The 19,160-nt window shown below is 41.8% G+C and overlaps 1 protein-coding gene across 2 annotated transcripts; it reads left to right on the top strand.

Annotated features, from left to right (window-relative positions):
* Positions 1 to 2,661: 2,661 nt before the first annotated feature.
* Positions 2,662 to 18,887, top strand: TNMD (tenomodulin). Of its 2 annotated transcripts, XM_010975780.3 has the most exons (7): positions 2,662 to 2,915; positions 3,083 to 3,214; positions 11,858 to 11,998; positions 12,219 to 12,320; positions 15,221 to 15,374; positions 16,760 to 16,926; positions 17,242 to 18,887. In XM_010975780.3, the coding sequence occupies exons 1-7, from the start codon at positions 2,868 to 2,870 to the stop codon at positions 17,449 to 17,451; spliced, it is 954 nt and encodes a 317-aa protein (XP_010974082.1). In that variant the 5' UTR covers positions 2,662 to 2,867; the 3' UTR covers positions 17,452 to 18,887. The 2 variants fall into 2 exon arrangements, with proteins under 2 accessions (XP_010974082.1, XP_031301186.1); XM_031445326.2 differs by lacking the exons at positions 2,662 to 2,915; positions 3,083 to 3,214 and adding an exon at positions 10,620 to 10,816.
* The last annotated feature ends 273 nt before the right edge of the window (positions 18,888 to 19,160 follow it).

Raw genomic sequence — 19,160 nt, 5'->3', positions numbered from 1 at the left:
TGGGAATTTTCAGGTAGACAAGCGGAGGAAGGGAAATCCAAGCAAAGAATATAGCATGTGAAAATACCCTGTAAAGTGAAAAAGCAGAGTGCCTAGAATCAATAAGGCATAAAGTGTAAAGAAGGCATTGGAAGCATAGCGTGAGTAACATTGTTGAGGAGGAACCATCTAACACAGTAAACATGGGTTTTTCCATAAGACTGCTCTCATGGCTTTCTTCTCCTTCTTTTTTAAGCTTGACCAAAGAATTGTAGAACAAATAGAACCATGGCTTATAGTTCATAACTTCCATAATCAATTTCATACATGAGCACGTCTGCAACAATTAGAAAATTACTTTTCTTCCTCGAGATGTTAGGATGCAGATGAAGTCATGCATACCTGCTCCAAGGCCTTGCCCAGATAAGACACCCAGTTGGCTCTATCTCTATGGTGGAAATTGTCCAAAATCTAGGCTGGAGAGATTAGGCAGGGTCCAGACCATGAAGTGTCTATGATGTCACCATAAGTAGCTTTGATTTTATAGACAATGGATAGACATAGAAGGATTTTAATCAGGGGAGAGGTTATCCTCAGGTTTGTGTCCTAGAAAAGATCATTTTGAAGGCAATGGATTGGAAGCAAGGAAACCAGTTAGGAGTCTATTACAACAATAGAAGTAGCTATGAGAACCTCAACTAAGACAGTGGAAATTGAGGATAGAGAGAATAAGATTGGGGTGATAATTCAGAGACAAAATTGACTGGATTTAATAATTGATTAGGCATTGAGGCCTAATTAGGCAAGAAAGAAAGAAAGCAAGGATCATTTGGAGGTTTCTATTCTAGAAATGTATCATCATGTCATTCAGTGAGAGAAATAATGTAGAAAGAAGAATATATTTGGAAGGGGAGATAATTCAGTTTGGAACATGTGGTATTTGAGCTACCTGTGGGATATTCAAGTGGGGATGTCTAGCAGGTTAGATGGACACATGGATCTGGAGCCCTAAGGACATCCTAGGTTAGAGATATGGATTTGAGACTCATCAGAGAAGATGACAACCTATACTAAGGCTTTAGAAGCCAATATGGGGAGATAAGAATGGCTTTGAAAGATGTAAGAATTTAGAATCAAAAAGACCTGGTCACTAATTGGATAATGGAATGGGACAATGAGAGGGGAGTCTAAGATAAACCACAGGTTTCTGGTTCTAGAGCCTGGGTGAGTGATGGTTCCACTGTTATGGACTGAATTGTGCCCCTTCCCCACCATTCATATATTGAAGCCCTAACACCCACTATTTTTTAATATGACTGAATTTGGAAATAGGGTCTTTAAAGAGGTAATTAAGGAAAAATAAAGTTGTATGGATGGGCCCTAATCCAGTATGATTGGTGTCCTTATAAAAAATGAAGATTTGGACAGATGTATGCACAGAAGGGGAATAACCATGTGAACACAAGGAAGGCCATTTACAAGGCAAGGAAGGAGGCCTCAGGAGAAACCAACTCTGCTGAGATCTTGATCTTGGACTTCTAGTCTCCAGAACTGTGACAATATGAATTTCTGTTGTTTAAGCCACCCAGTCTATGATACTTTGTTGTGGCAGTCCCACCAAACTAGTACAGCCACCAACCAAGATTGAGAATATGGGAAAGAGAATGTTTTGCCTATGTTTTCTTCCAGGAGGTTTATAGTGTCTTGTCTTATGTTTAAGTATTTGATCTATTTTGAGTTTATTTTTGTGTGTGGTGTGAGGGAGTATTCTAACTTCATTGATTTACATACAGCTGTCCAGTTTTCCCAACACCATTTGGTGAAGAGACTGTCTTCTCTCCATTGTATATTCTTGCCTCCTTTGTCACAGATTAATTGACTGTAGGTGTGTGGGTTTATTTCTGAGCTGTCTATTCAGTTCCACTGGAAAAAAACAAAAAGAAGATGGGGGGAAAGTAGGTTGAGGGAAGAGGATGTTGAAAGAAGCAGAGTTTGATGTGGGACGTGTTGAGTTTTGAGATTCCTGAGGTACCTCAAGGTAGAGATATTCAAATGGCTTTGAAATTCAAAAGATAAAATGGGGTTGTAGATGGAGATTTGGAAATCATTGATATATAGGTGATATTTTAAAGTGTAGGAGTGGATGAGACCACCTGAGAAGTGTATATATAGAATAAGATCATCAAGGATAGGACCATAAGGAATATCAAAATTAAGAAACATACTTAGGAAGAGAACCTAGGGAAGGAAAACAATCAGAGATATGAGATGAAGAGAGAGGCAAAAAACTTATGTTTAACCCTTTAAATCTTGTTTTTGATTACAATTAGTTGAGTACATATTAATCTCAGTCCTCAAATAGCTTTAATATAGTGGAGAAGGCAATACCTTATTTGTTTCTGAATCTCCGACACCAAGCACAGTGCCTGACATTTAATATCCCTGAAATAAATATTTGTCAGATCAAATGGAATTGAAATTAGAACTTCATTCCTTTTGTTTTCTTTTGATTGCTTATTTCTGGAATGTGCAGCATGTATTGCGACTGATATTTTAAGTTCATAGTGAAAAATCATTTCAATGTGTCCTAGGCTTGGTTCCCTTCCAAACCAACCCCCGGGACAATAGTTTTCATTATAACCTTCTGTCTTTGCCATTCTGGATGGAATTCTGTGCACAGAAGTTATATACATATATGGGTATCTCTATGTAACAAATCGCAGCCCAGGAGCCCCCTGGGCTCCCTCAGGCTCTGGTATGACATCTTTGAGCCGTATAAATTCAGCTTCTCCTCTGGCATCTGTTAGCCGACTCACTTGCAACTCCACCTCAGCAGTGGTCTCTCAGTCCTCTCAAAGCAGGGAAGGAGTACTGTGTGCTGAGAGACCATGGCAAAGAATCCTCCAGAGAACTGTGAGGACTGTCACATTCTAAACGTAAGTTGATTCATATTTTTTTTCCCTTTTAAGCAGAAGCATGGTTTCACAGATTTATCGTATTGCAATGTGAACATTAGAAAGTGAAATCAAAAGTGACTTTGAATTATGGCTTGCTATTTTAAGGGCTATTGTGTATTGTTTTATTCTCTCTGTTCTTTGCTTAGGCAGAAGTTTTTAAATCCAAGAAGATATGTAAATCCCTTAAAATTTGTGGATTGGTGTTCGGTATCCTCGCCCTAACTCTAATTGTCCTGTTTTGGGGGGGCAAGCACTTCTGGCCCGAGACTCCCAAAAAAGTAAGTAAATGCACATTATTATTGAATGTTTCTGTTTTGAGTTTGATTTAATTTAGTTAGTGATTGACATGTGTATTATTACTCTGAGAATGAAAATCATTAAGTTCCTTTTGTGTTTCTTTTCTGGTGGTATGAAGAACTGAATCAAGATTTAACTCTTTTATTTGCCTAATTATTTTGATAAGAGAAAAAATGTGTTTTCTGCATTTGAGTTAGTAATGATAAGACGCAGAATTACCCATTCTTTTATAATGCTTGGCTTTAAGAAGTTAAGATTCCTCCTAAAAGCAAAAATGTTACTGTAAGAAAAAAATACTTTCCATCTTTCTTTCAATTATCTGGGCAGAAACTGATGGAAAAGTAATTATACTACCACATAAGAAGAAACCACCAGAAATGGCAGCAAAGGATTTTCCGGGATTATGTTTCTGACTTAATGCGTCTGCTGTGAGGACCAGCAGCAAACTCCTTTTCAGAAGGAGCAGTTCTCATACCTGAATTCACATTTATTTGTGACTCAAAAAAAAAAAAAAAACCCTAAAGCGTTTCAACTTCTTCCCAGCCACGATCATTGCTGTCCTGCTGAGACAGTAATGTCAAAAGGTAGAATCAAGTGACACCAAGTGAGTAATTACAGGTATCTCAGAATGCTTCTGATATGAAGATTATTTGGTGGCACTTGGCTGGCCAGTGTAGTTGACATTAGTGTACCTGAGTGTTATTGTTACTTCCGGGCTCACACACAATGGACACGCTTAGATGTGACCCAAGGAAAATCAGAGAGTGTTTCATGCCAACAATTTCCATTTGAAAGAGAATTAATAAATGTACAAGCTAGGAGGTGTGAAGATGGTTTTCGGGCTTTGCCACATGTTTCTCTCTGAGTGTGGGATGTTGTTGTTGTTAGTGTTGTTATTCATTTGTTGTCATGGGGATGCTCATTGGGATTTGATAACAGATGTAGGAAGGGAAAGGCACAAATCCAGGAGGGAGGATGAAACACAGGAAGACAGTGGGTTGGCATGAACCAATAGGAGCCAAAGGAGTGATAGGAGCAGAGAGGAAAGAATATGGGTCAATGAGGAAGGAGAGGTGGAGGAGGGGCAGGAGGTGCTGTAGAAAATAGAAAATCAACTGGACAAGTATCCAGAAGAAAAAAGAGAAGTAAGGCATAGCCATCTTTGGACTCTTCACCTCTTCTGCCACACCCACTTGGATTTAGTGCCAGAGGCTACCTTATCAAGTTTAAGTAGGAAGGAGGATGTTTAAGTAGGAAGAAGCAAACTTTGTTTGCTTGCATTTTTTAAATTTATACCTTGTTCCAGAAAGGATTTTAAGCCCTATGCATTACCTATAGTTAGCCTTTCCTCTTAGCTCTCTCACTACTCTGCTTCTGAACTACTTACCGTTTACATGTCTTTCTAGAGAAGCCAGGCTAGCAAGCTGAGCAAAGCCACTGAGATCAGGAAAGAAACAGCAAGTGAGTGAGAGTGCCCTAATGCCTTCGATCCAATTTGCTATTACTTAGCTAATTCCCAAGGTGACATGCTGCCCCACACATTGAATCTTAAGTCCTCTTGACAATTACGGATGAGTTAGAGGACAAGTAACCCTCTTGCCTTCCATGGCCATAATGTACTTAACTGAGTGTAGTAGGTAGCTAGCCCTTTGACTTTCATCCATACATGCCTGCCTAACCATGGGGCCAGAGGGCGTTTTTTGTTTTATTGTAGGGATTGCAAATGCCGCTCTGAAAGAGCTTATGTGTTTTTCTAAACTTACAATGCTATTTGTCTCAGTGCAACTATAAATGATTAGGTCAGGACCTTGCTTTTATCTTGCAAGGTGTCAAGCTCACTAATGGGGCCCATGATGCCCTCCGCTTCTGTATTATATCATCTTTGCCTCTCACTCTGTCGGTTCCTTTTTAATGGATTGTAAGGATAAATCCTGTGATTCCTTAAACCAAATGTAAAACCGGGCAGTGCATGCACAACAGAGATGGGGTATGCTACCGAATGAAGTTTATCAAGAGCCAAATCTCTTAAGAAGTAATCCATCTTAGGATGTAATTTTTTAGCAAAGGGATTCTCAGAAATGAACAAAATTATCACAAAGTAATCTGGTAAAAGACAATAAATAGGTGTCTCCTGAGGCAAGTTTTTCTACCATGAACAAAGGTCGTTTGTTTTCCATTCCAGTGGGGAGTCGCAATTTATTGTCTTTGATATTTAAATCCTGGCCTTCACCACAAGCCCAGGCTGGGTCCATTGCAAACCGAGGAACCAGCTGGAAATGCAGATGCTTTACTCTGTCTACTACCTTCAATTCCCAGACACAGAGCCCAAGGGAGCATCTATGTTTCCAATGGCTAAGGCTGCCAGTAAGCCTGCCTCAGAGCTGACTTACGAATGCTGGGAAGTGAAGAGTAGTCAGATTAGTCTTGGAAGAAGATTTGCAGAGGCAAAGGATCCAGGCATCTTGCACGAATTAAAGAGGCTCCCCTTAAGAGTATGGCCTGGCAGGAAACAGCAGTTAGCAAATTAAAACCCAGGCTCTTCTGGACTTCCCTTTACAAGCCTGTAGGACCTATGGGGACTGTCGGGCCCTTGGTGGCGAGAACCGGCAATGCTGCTGTGCTTACAGATGACAGTGATGTGTTTGCCGTCCCGGGGCAGCCTCCAATTCTTAGTGTTCAGTCCTCTGGCCTCCATCACATCTCCTTTTTATTTATTTATTTTTTTTGACATCTGTTTATAATAAAGCATTTATTTAACATTCCACATCTGGTGTTGACATTTCCATGCCAGTAAGTTCCCCCCTCCTCCTTCCACTACCTCCCACCTTGGTGTGGACAAAAGGTCCAGAGTCTTGATCTCAAAGAGGGAGTAAGGCATGCTTGACTCCTTCTCCTCACACACCTCAGGCGTAAGGATGCCCCAGCACACAGGAGGGAGGAGGGGAGGGAAGAGGAGGGAGAGGGAGAGAGAGCAGAATAAAGTGAAACAAGGAGGGCTGCCTCTGGGAGGGCTGTTGCACTCCCTTACAGGCTACAGACCCCCCAGCCCACAGCCACACACAGGAGCCACCTGAGCTGAGTGAAAGCCAGTTCATCGAGCTCTGCAGTCAGCTCTCTTACCCGAGCAGAGGGGACCTATTCAGTCCCAGAGATTTTTGACAGTGCTCCACAACGAGGCTCCACTGCCAGGCGTCTTTGAAGCAGATTCCCTAGAGAAACATTCTTGCTCAAAGCTGCCTGTATTACACATTTCACTTGAAACCATCAGCAGTCCACTCCCTAGCTAATTAATCCAACATGGAGAAAACAAGGAATAAAAATGCCAGCCCTTAAACCAACAGATGTCACACAGACCTTGTAGCCTATCCCCTCCAGTCTTCTGTAGAATGACACAGGATGACAAATTAAATACATGAAATGCTGCCCTTCCTGCCTGGTGACTTTAGAGTCATTTGGAAAGCAAAAGTCCTAAGGCCCTCACTGCAATCCACAGATTCTTGGGGACATCCCCTCAGCTGGTACATCCTAGCAGTACGAGATGAGACGTGGTGGGGATGGGTGGGCATCCTTCTGCCATCCCCCTCACTTCACCTACAGATGACCGTTAAGAGTTTCACTCAGGATTGCAAGCCCAATATCACTCTAGGCTGAAAATCCTTTGCCCGGAATGAAAAAAAAAAGGACTTTCCTACTAAGTCTGGATCTAGCTTTCTTGGGCCCATTTCTCTAATGTTAGCATTGGCCAGAGACCAACTTTCTTCACTCCTCTTCTAGGCACACAGAGGATATGACTTTCTTCCCTGAGTTCCCTGGGCTTTCCTACACAGCAGTCTGGTGGGGGAAATGTGGGTCTGGAGAAGCATTTCACACTCTCAAAGAAAGAGTTGGAGTTGGAGCTGGAATCTCATTAGCCAGGGGACTGAACTTCATTAGATGGTGCCACGTCAGCGTTTTTAGAAAGACATCTCTTCATTTTCTTTTCCTCCCAAACCACTGCAGGAGCAAAAGCCACCCTGGTACAGCAATCATCATGGGCCAGCTCTTGCTCTGGGCTACTGTGGAGTGGCAGCAATTGTGTACAGCTGGCTACAAGGGGCACATTCGCATGTCCCTTCATTCTCCTAGGTCAGCTGAGCTGAGCCACTTACTTGGCACCAGCCAGAGAAACCTAGGTCTTCAAAGGGAGCTGTCCCTTAGTGGCTGAGAGGGGGATTGGGGCTACTGTTGGGGGAAAGCTGCCCAGGTAGAAGCAGTCCAATGGTCAACTCGACAGATGCCAGCCCAAATCCGAGCAGCACTGACTTTGTCAACTATTCAACATTGCATCCGGCAAGGGGTGAGAGATAAAGACAAGAGCCAAGCCTCCAAAGCTACTTGGTGACTTGCCCAAAGGGACACAACGTGCAAGTGGCAGAGTTGAGGTTAGGACTAGAACCTGGTCTAGGGGTTCTTCACACTATTCTTATCTGTCTGCTGCACTTAAGAATAAGGAGTGGTGAAGGCAGTGGGGAGGGGAAAACTTCCCAGCCAGCTTGAATCTGTGGAGGAAAAAAATGTTTTTTTCCTTTCTTTCTTTCTGAAAAAAGAAGAATGTCTGTGCTGCTTATGCCAATTTTTGTCAGGGCTGAGAACTGGTGATGGAAGATGCAGAAGTCTGACTTTGCATAAGAAATAATCTGTCTGCTCTGTGTTGGTTAAAGAAATACCCAGAGGCCCTTTAATTCCCACAGGCTAGGTCGGTAATAATATGGCACAACGCATTCCCTCCCCTTCCTTCCAACCTAACACCTGCTAGCCAGCTATGCCGAGCATGTATCTCACCTTTGGAAAGTGTACCTCATAAACAGACAGTAAAGAATGAAGGTGGAGAGCAGAACACCGAGATTAATCACAGGCTTCAAAAAAAAAAAAAAAAAAACGAAGCCAAATGTCCTCAAATCCCTTTCAGGACAGACTAAAGCAACTTGCGCCCAAACAGATCCATCACGCTGAGGTCTGAGGCAGCTTTACTCTTTATAAAAAGCTCTCTTTTCTGATCGCAGAGATTGTCACAAATTGAGGCCAGAAAACACAGCAAACTGTGAGAGGGGGATGTTAGGGCTCATTTGCTGCCTGAGTGGAGAATTTAACTGGACTGAGGAAAGAATACTTAGGCAGGGAAGACAAATGAGTTTGCGCTCTCTCCATGTTTTGTCAGGGTGGTCTTCTTACATCCATCACCACGTGGGCTTTACCACATATCAATCTCATTTCACTTCTGAGTCGTAGGCCACCCCATTGGCTTCCCTGTTCCACACTAGTGTTCTAGTAGTTAAAACCAGTCTTCTATGTGGATGGAGTTGGAACCCGTTTCAGTGGTGCTGGAAAGATGCCCTTGCCCCTAAAATATCTCCTATTCCTAGTACCACTGTGCTTAAAATCCACCATTAGTAATTCATTTCTTTGAGTTAAGTATTACATTCAGTTTTTTTAAACAGACAAATACCCATCACTAATAACTTAGTGTGAAGTCATTTGTCAGATCAACTTCTTTTGAGGGGGAGGGTAATTAGGTTTATTCATTTATTTATTTAATGGAGGTACTGGGGATTGAACCCAGGACTTCGTACACTCTAAGCGTGCACTCTACCACTGAGCTATACCCTCCTCCACCCTCGGTTTCTTCTTTGATATAAGGTACCTGAAACACCATGATGTCTAGACAGCAGACAAAGGTATAGAGGGAGGGGGAAGGGCTAGAAAGGTACAAAGTGAAAAGGATGTGAAAAGAAGAGAAAAGGGAAGTTAGAAGCACCAAAGATGATCTTTCCCTATTTGCCAGTTTGGCGGAAGTGTACTTTTTGTCATACTCTGTCCCTGCTCTGTCATTCCTGGAATAAGACTGAATTGGGGGCAGTCTGAGATGAGCTACTGGGAGCCCCAGTCACACCTCTCTCAGACAGTCATGATGTCTCTGCTTTAGTTTGCACCAGGAGAAGACAAAACTAACATTTATTCCTTCATCTCCAGAAAGACCCTCAGTCCCTAAGCCAGTGAGCTTAGTAAAGTCCCTCTGAAGCCAAAGGCATGAGCTCAGTGAAGCTTGCATAGCCATTACCCAGGCACTGCACTCCACTGGGACCTGGATGAGACAGGATGTCTGGATTTGCTCAAGCCCATCCCTGAACAGTCCAAAGCGGGCCACCAGCATCATCTTCCTAGACAAAGGACAGTCTGTTCCAAAAAGACACCTTCGATAGTTGAATTCCATCTGAGTGAATTTATAGCTCCCCAACCCCCCACCTCCACCCAGAATTCACATATACATGAAGTCATTCTGATCCCACTGCCATGGCTAACAAAAAAGGCAACATACATGCTGGTTAGTAAATACAATCAGAACGGATCCTTCCTCCCTTCCTCACACACACACACACACAAACCTTCGTTGAAGGAATGTTGAAAATAATCAAGATCTGCTGAGCTTGGCAGTTTCCAATAGGTTTCATCTAGCAAGGTGTCCAAGTGAAGTGCATTGCCAACAGTGCAGGAAAACTCATTCCACAGAAGTACACTGAACTCCTAAATGTCACCAGTATGGTTCCATAGTCTTCTACCAATGATTGAAAATCCAGCCTGTATTTTCTCTTTTGCCCAGGTAGGCAGTGTTCCAACATCCCCTAGTCTCTAACCTCATTTTTCCGTGCAACAATCCATCAGTAGTGCTACTGATGAAACAAACACCCCACCCCACCCCCAATGACTAGTGGTGTCAACATTTGTCTCAACAATGGATAGGATTTCTAAAGAAATTCCCCCCTAGTGGGAGATCTGACAAGCCTGGGTCTGGAGTAGATGCCTCTCTCCTCTCCTCAGGTCAGGCCAACTGAGAGCTCAATTTGTTGCCGTAGGTAGGAGTTTCTCAAGCTGGCCGCAGAGCTGGAACTGAGGACAAATTTATAACTAGAAGCAAATAACAAGCCTAGAGGAATTTGCTACCTGTCACAAACCAGGCCAGACTTCCTGTGTTAACTCTGCAGCTGCTGGAAGATTCTAAACACTGCCTTCCTTCCCCTTTTAAACTATGGTCTCTTAAAAGACCTTGCCAATGCTCGAAATCTCTCCTTAGGAAGATGAGAATTGCCATTGTTGGGAAAAACTTATTCGGCAGATACTTTAGTTCTGACCGCATCCAAGGCACTGCAGGCCTGCAAGAGGTCAAAGACATTGTCTGGTGTTTTCCTATTCAGCAACTACATAAACTTTTCACAGTTGAAGTAACATTGCTTCTACGAACCCTTCTGACTTGTTTTTCTACTTGAGTTGGGGAAAATTTGACCAGGTTAAACAAATATGCAGTCACAGACACTGGCAGACATTAAAAACAACCCAACCCAGTGCAAGCTCTAAAAGACTGCCACTGGGAACAGGAGCATGAGAAAGCATCGTTCGCTCTGTGGATTACCTCTGTTTTCAGGCTTTTAGTTTACCAAATGTTTTTTGTAAGGAAAAAATGAAGGAATCTGATAGCCGAAGGCCTCCTGACAACAGGGATGAGATAGATTTCCACCTGGCTCCATCAGATCTGGCCTGGTTTGTGACAGGTAGCGAATTCCTTTAGGTTTTTATATTTGCTTTTAGCTATAAATATGTCCTCAGTTACAAGTAATGTGCTTGTTTGTAAACTGCGACACTCTATGGGACCAGGTCCTCTTGATCCTTAGAAAAAGAATTGTCTCTTTTAGAGGGTGGGAAAGAGTCTGGGGTTTTGTTTCAACCGCTTGAGAGCGACCTGATATGCAGCTTTGCCAAGGTGTTCCTCTCGGCAGACTCCGTATTACACAGTGCAGGGCCCTTGACCCAGTCGTTGAATTCCGTATACGGGATAATCTCGAGAACTTGAAGTCAGCTGAATCAGGCTAGGAAAAGAGAACTCAGGAATATAAGCTGAACGAGTTTGGTTAGCTCATAACAGAGAAGGTTAGGGGAAGGCAGTAAATATTTCCTGGAGTTTAAAGGGTAAAAGGAAGCAAGTGAGGTCATGGTAAAACTATTACCTAATACTGGCCAAAGAGAATGGTCTTCAGATTCTGCAAAGGACAGACTCCAGACGACTGAGGCAATATTGAATCCCTGGTTGGATAAGGAGATAAAGAGCACTACTGAAGTGTTCTAAATGTGTTCAAATCTCTCTCTTAGCCCTAGTGAATTTCTTGGGGCGTCAGGGGGCGGTGACTGCTGGGTACTTGGCAAGGGAAGGGGTACCTTAAAGGAGCAGCATAGGTTTTTGGTGATTCCCCTGCTTACCACAAGGGGAAAATCCCTTACAGGCTGGTTTGCAAAATATCATTTGCTATTTAGTCAAGACTGCCAAGAAAACTGTTGGAATTCTTAGTAATTAGTTCAGCAACTTGGCTTGAATACAAAATCCTGGCTCTGAAGGGATCCCCATATCAGCTGCAGTGCCAAAAAAAATACCTCACTTTAATCTCGACTCTCAGAGAATTCCCAGCGGCAAGCTGCTGAGATGACACCTTTCTACAAAGGCTCTGGAAAAAGAAGGTGCCCCAGATATTACCCAATTCAAATGTCTTAGGAAGGGACATACTGAGTGTCTTAGAGCTTGTTTCCCTCTGTACTCCCAGACATATGACATGGAGCACACTTTCTACAGCAATGGAGAGAAGAAGAAGATTTACATGGAAATTGATCCCGTGACCAGAACCGAAATATTCAGAAGCGGAAATGGCACTGATGAAACATTGGAAGTACATGACTTTAAAAATGTAAGTTGGATATTTCCCCTCTCAGGCTTCCCACAGAATATTAGAACATTTGAGTCAAGTCAAAAATAGCCTGTAGCCTCCATTTAATTGATAAGACAAAGCTCTCCCTTTGAATTCAAATTTTGCCAGCCTGGGGCCCTGACAGATCATGAAACTCATTAATTGTGGCTCTTTCAGGAAGTTGTTTTTTTTTTTTTTTTTTTTTTGGTCTGTTTTATAGGGATACACTGGCATCTACTTTGTAGGTCTTCAAAAATGCTTCATCAAAACTCAGATTAAAGTGATTCCTGAATTTTCTGAACCAGAGGAAGAAATAGATGAGGTATGTAAGAGTAATAATAGTGGCGGTAAAAGCTATCATTTTATTGGGTGCTAACTGTGTATCAGACATTGTACTAAATATTTTACTCTCACTTGATTCTCACTACGACCCTCTAGATAGGTTCTATTATCATCCTCATTTTCAGAAAGTGACTTGCCCAAGGTTACACAGCTGGTGAAGAGCAGATTGGGGTCTTGAACTCAGGCCTTTCAAAAAACTAAAGTTCATGCTTTTTAGTGCAACACTAGACTTTTAGACTTGGGTATCCATTAACAGTATGTCCATTTGCTTCCAAACCAAAGATGTCTAGTAAAAGGGGTGAGCCAGAGGAACAAAATCAATCCTGCCTAAGATAAAGTCCTCAAAAAAGTCCCAAGGCCACCTGGGATCCTTACCACTTTTGTCACACTGTGACATTCACCTATTTTAAACATTTCAGTTCCTTCACCGTACCATTTTATGCTGGGCTGCTAACGGAGTAATCCACCTTTAACCTCACTAGGACAGGCAAAAGCAAAGAAGGTGAGAAGCACAGTGTAATACAAATTCTCTGGAAACACACTGCTGGGCCAGGATGGGGTAACCTAGGGGACCAGAGCAATCGCACATGGCCCCTGAAGGCCTAGTGGGAGGTGGGAGATGACTGCCTAAAGTAAGCTATCGGTAAAGCCCTTTTAATATTTTCCCTGATATTCTGTCTGTAATTATGGTGTGTTGTTCTCAGTGGGGGAAAAGGGAGAACCCTGGCTAAGGCCATATTACGACTGCATACCCCGACTGTAGCCAGGAAGAGACAAATGTTGGATGGTTTAGTTTGTGTTAGTGTTAACTGGCAAATCTAAAATGAGATTATGTCAATGCCCCAGTGACTTCTCTATATATTACAAATACCTCTTTCTTTTTCTTTTCTCTCTCCCCACTTCTTTTTCACTTTTCTCCTTCCCAACTCTCTCCATCTTAATTCTTATCCACTCATTTAGCTTTTTCTTTTACTTTTCTTATTTTTTGGGGGGTGGTATGGGGAGCACTTTTTTCTTTTCCTTACCTGAATCACAGGCTTGTCACTGGCTCCCACAGACATGCCATTAGTATCTTCATGGCCAGAGAAGTTATAGACCTTTGTTACTAAGATTTCTAAGAAAAAGAAGATTTCACCCAAAGGTGATGCTCTGCCCCCAAGGTCTATGGCAGTGAAAAGTTTTGGAGATTTTTTTTTTTCCCAAAAATCAGCCTAAGTTGGATGCATCTGAGGAACAGAACGAGTTGCAGGATATTAGGGATTACTATCAGAGGCAAGAGTAAGATGAAAGGAGAATCAATAGGCTAAAAAGCTATTCTATCCAATACCCTGTGCTGCTTCTTACAGAAAATAATATAATCATTTGAGTAGGGCCAGCCAGCAATGACATCCCAAACTGACACAGCAGGATTTATTTTTTCTGAAGAAGTTAAAGGCAACGGCCCATAATGTCTCATTTTGGCCCTAACTTATTCTTCAGTTAATTTTGGCAGATCGTCGAAATAACACAAGTATTCATCTCATGAGAGTGAGATTGCTTTCTCCTCAAGAAAATCCTATTTTTTATATTCAGGCTACAGATTTTTTCTTTACGAGAGAAATTTGTGGTCCTGAATGACAAAAAGCCTCTTATTCTGTACTTCTCTCTCCACTGTATCCATGATTTGTGCATGTTAAACATGCAGAGCAAGTATATAAATAGCCCTGATTTTGCTAACAAAGCGAGTCCGCGTACCAACCTCATTTCATATAGTCCCTTTCAATGCATCCCAAGGTCTTTACAGACTCAAGGACAAAGGAGCTAAAACTGGAGAGTTTTAAATGACTAGGAGAAAAATTATACAAAGCCATATTTCAAGAACAAATAAAAACACTGAAATCATAAAGCTAGAAAGAAACAAAAGAGAGAAGGAAGAGCCTTATTAAGACTCGGGAAAAAAATGTCAAAGCCCAAGAGACAAATGAGTAAGAGCTAGGTATACAAGACAACAGCTTCCAACACTAGAAACAGAAGAGAAGGCAGTGTTCTTGACAGTATAAGAAAGACTACCTAAACAAAAAACTCTCTGTGAGACAAACTCTAAGCATCTAGAATGAAAGGACTAAAGTAAAAGTAAAGTAAGGCCAGTGAAGTCACAAGGAAGGGACATGATTTTAAAATACACAGGGAACTATATTCAATAGCTTGTAATAACCTGTAACGAAAAAGAATATGAAAAAGAATATATATGTATAACTGAATCACTATGCTGTACACCAGAAGCTAACATAACCTTGTAAATCAACTATACTTCAATAAAAAATTGATTAATTAAAAATAAAGAAATAAATAAAAGACATCTTTTGTACTACAACTATACCATTAACAGTCAGTCTTGCAAAAACCAAAGCATTAAATTCAGTCGCAATTTAACTGATTTCACCAATTTAGATTATAGGAGTTTTTCCCAGCTTGAGATCAAATTTAGCTTGCAACCCTTAGTCATAAGCCTAAAACAAGGCAGGCACTCACAACATCCATTTGAAAAGAAGGAAACAAACGTAAATCACTCAGGGTTCCAGAAGCTCAAATCAAAACATACATGGCCCAGTGGGAGGCCCAGAAAATGATGGCGAGCCTTCCTGACTTAAGTGAAAGGGTAACAGAGAAGACTCCTGTTTCAGTGAGCAGCCTTACTTTAGACCCGAGAGGGAGGGACCAGTTGTTACCTCTCCCAGGGGCACCTGCTGTATGCAAGGCACGGAGCTAGTTCACTGGCAGCCCTGGGACTGGAATTTTTATTCAGATTCAAAATATGGTGTTCCCCAGTGTCCCATAATGTCTCACTCATTGTATTAATGTCTCTGCCTATCTTCACCCTGAACCACTTTCTTCTCTCAGAATGAAGAAATTACCACAACTTTCTTTGAACAGTCAGTGATTTGGGTCCCAGCAGAAAAGCCTATTGAAAACCGAGACTTTCTTAAAAATTCCAAAATTCTGGAGATTTGTGATAATGTGACCATGTATTGGATCAATCCCACTCTAATAGCAGGTATGGCCTCCTCCTCTTCCTCCTCCTCCTCCTCTTCTTTCTCCTCTACTTTCCAAAGTCTGTAACAGGTTAATGTTCCCAGTATTCAGAGACTACGTTTCTAGGAAAACAAATGGTCAGCTTATATCTTCTTAGATGAAACTGTATATGCTGACTGCCAGTGAGGAGGGAATTTTTCACAGCCAAGTTGTAAATGAGATAAATTAATGCTGACAGGCTTTTAAATATCCCAGCAAAGGTAACGCCACCCTAATGTGAGTAGTGATAGCAAAAAGCTAATCTGTCTCTCTTTGCACATCTATATTCATTGCAGTCGGGCTACCAGACTATTACTCAAACCACTGTGTGCCCAACCCAAGAAGGGAGGAAAGAAGAGCCAACAGTGATACTCTGTTGTCTCAGGAAGGGTGCTCTATGTCAAATGGTGGCGTTCTCCCCAGAAGATAGGACAGTCATTGCAATACAAATTTCTTCATGGCTGTTTTAGGAATCACTATAAAAGTAATTGAGGGCTAACGGTGCAGAGTAGAAGAGTTCAGCTCTCAACTTCCAGCCAGCCCATAGAGGGGGCAAAATTCCCTGGACATCTTATTTTGCCCAGCTAGCACAGAATTTGGCCTCCCTCATTCTGGATAGCATAGATTACTCTATTACTCAAGAGAGACCACTCTAATCAATGAGGATGTCTATTGGTGCTCTTTGCCCTTAAAAAAAAAAGGCAACCAAATGCAGTGTGGTATCCTGGATTGGGTACTATGACTTCTGCCTGAGCATCCTTCTTCTAAAGGACATTACTGGAAATAATGATGAAATCTGAATCAAGTCTGTAGTTTAGTTAATTATACTGTACCAATACTAATTTCTTAGTTTTGATCATTGTACCATGGTTGTGTAAGATGTTAACATTAGGTGAAACTGGCTGAAAGGTATACAGAAATCCTGTACTCTCTTTGCAACTCTTCTGTAAATCTAAGCTTATTTCTAAATACAAAGTTTTTTTAAAAATTAAGACAGGAAAGAAAAGGGAGGAGGGAGGAGGACAAAGGGCACTGAATCAAATCAGGCAACCAACAAATATGTACTGGGCACCTACCATGGGTAAAATCACTGTGGGAGACACGGAAGTCCCCTGTCCTCAGGTTTTAATTTAGTATGCTAATAAGGCAAAGCAGTAAGTGATGCCAAATGAGCAAGGACGTCTGTGTACATGGGAATGGTCAGATTTGTTTTGGAAGATCTCCTTAAAATAACAGCTGCAGAAGCTTCAAAAAGTGGTTCAGGCATGCCTAAACGAGGGCTGTGAGAAGACAATGAAAATCTCTATCCCTCAATGCTTGTCCCTCAAGCAAAGCAGTGGCATCACAATTTTGTATTTATTACCTTAGTTTCAGAGTTACAAGACTTTGAGGAGGATGGTGAAGACCTCCATTTTCCTACCAATGAAAAAAAAGGCATTGAACAAAATGAGCAGTGGGTGGTCCCTCAAGTGAAGGCGGAGAAGACCCGTCACGCCAGACAAGCAAGTGAGGAAGACCTCCCGATCAATGACTATGTGAGTTATGTTCACGCTATTCTAGTTAGAGGAAAACCAAAGAGCCCGCATAAAACTTCCTACCTCTTAGATCAAAGTCATTGAAAGAAGAATGTTCATTGTTTTAACAAAAAAAAAAGTATTTTAAGAAATTTGGAATCCTTAGAAGGCTCATTCAAAATCAACCTTGATCTCTATTGATGTATCTCCAAGATCAGGCTCGGGAACTGAATTTCTCACCAGTCCCAATTCCATATAGTCTTACGGTCCTCCCCGGCTTGGTGGACCTTTTCCTAGTGAACCTTCCCTTCCAACACTGGCTTCTTCTTCTTTCAGACCGAAAATGGCATAGAATTCGACCCCATGCTGGATGAGAGAGGTTATTGTTGTATTTACTGCCGTCGAGGCAACCGCTACTGCCGCCGCGTCTGTGAACCTTTACTAGGTTACTACCCGTATCCATACTGCTACCAGGGAGGGCGGGTTATCTGTCGTGTCATCATGCCTTGCAACTGGTGGGTGGCTCGCATGCTGGGGCGGGTTTAACAGCAAGTTTGAGCTCGAGTGCTTAAACTTCTGGCAGCCAACATATAATAAATGCATGCTATTCAATGAATTTCTGCCTATGAGGCATTTGGCTCCTCGTAGCCAGTACTCCGGAATTACTTGTAGGTAATTCTTCTCTTCATGTTCTAATAAACTTCTACATCATCATCAATGGCCTGATTGCTGCTGAGCACACTGGGTAAGTGTTTGCTGAGAATATTTCCTGCAGCTGAAATGAAGCAGATCTATCTCACATGGAGGACGACTATGAAAAGTTGCATTTCATCAGGCTTGGGGAGTAGGAAAGGGCAAAGCATAAGGATTCTCAAATACCGTATTCTCTAGGCTGTATTGAGAAAGTGGAAATAGGGGCTGCTGCTAAAATGTCCCCATAAGTGATGCGTAAAAACTTGTCCTTTTGTGCAGAGCCCCAGTGTTTAATTATCTGAGAGACATATTGTGGACTTGCTTAAGCCACTAGACAGGCAGTGAGTCACAGCAGGCCAACACTAAAATATTCCAAGTGCTCAGACTCAGCAAAGGAGAAAGCTAACCCAGCAAAAAGGGGCCCAGACTCCCCTCCTGTGAACAAGAACTCAACTTTGGACAAAATCAACACTTCATAACCTTTAGGTATGACTTCTCTTTAGAGCAATGCCTAGTTACATAACACTCCAAGGCATTGTCTGGAAAATGGGGACCTATAAATATCATTCACAGAAACAGGTATTACAGGACATCACTGAGGAGTCAAATGGGATTTTTTGCCTCCAAAATGACGAGAAACTAGCAGTATGTCACTTTTTTAAAGGAAGGATAAGGTCTCGTTTCCGATCACCTGATACTTCGCTTGGGAATGGGGAAACGAGCAAAGGGGTGAGGGAGGAAAAGAAGTAGTCAGAGGGGAATGTTGAAATTGTAGTTTCAAAATTCCTGTTCTACCCATCTGTCACGCCTTCTAGTTTCACTTGCAGGTAGCCCCTTCATTGCTCCACTTCAAAGTTACTATGTCATGAAAATGTCTGTCTGGCACTTTCCATTTTCAAAGAGTACAATCTTCATCAAGATGCCTGTGGGCAAGAAGTCATTTTCCCCCATTTAACACTTGAGGAAGCAAATAGAAGCAGCTTTGCCCAAGGCTGAGTTAAGATTAGCCAGTCATTAATTGATAATTAGTATACATGCTGCACTTGGATTACCAATTTTCACAGAATGAGAGCACAATGAAACAGATCTAACAATGCACCATCACTGAAAATATTTTCTTTTTCATTAATGATTTAGAAGACATTTGAGAATTCTGGAGTCCTTCAATTATCATAACAGGCATTAATTTCTGGTTGAAATAGAAAAATGGAAAGGATAGGAGATTAATTTGAGGTTGTATGGACTTTACAATGCTCTCTATCATTGTTAAATAAATTATTCATTTTTGACATTGGTTTTCAAGCTCAGCCAATAATTTTAAATTCCTGAGACGCTCAATTTTCTACAGTCTACATTGTACTATATATACTACACTCTGCGGGGGATACAAATGAGGTAGAAGGCACGCTCCTTATTGCCAAAGAAAAATAAGACACTCAAAATAGATAAGCCCATGTACAGAAACTTCTACACAACTAACTACAGTTGTATATGGCATGCTACATACACGTGCACACACACATACACACACACACACACACACAAGAGGTATAGAACGTTTC

Source organism: Camelus dromedarius, chromosome X, assembly GCF_036321535.1.
Source record: "Camelus dromedarius isolate mCamDro1 chromosome X, mCamDro1.pat, whole genome shotgun sequence".
NCBI classification, from domain to species: Eukaryota; Metazoa; Chordata; class Mammalia; order Artiodactyla; family Camelidae; genus Camelus; species Camelus dromedarius.
The sequence above is the reverse complement of the archived record's forward strand: the minus strand, read 5'-3'. Positions and strand labels throughout refer to the sequence as shown.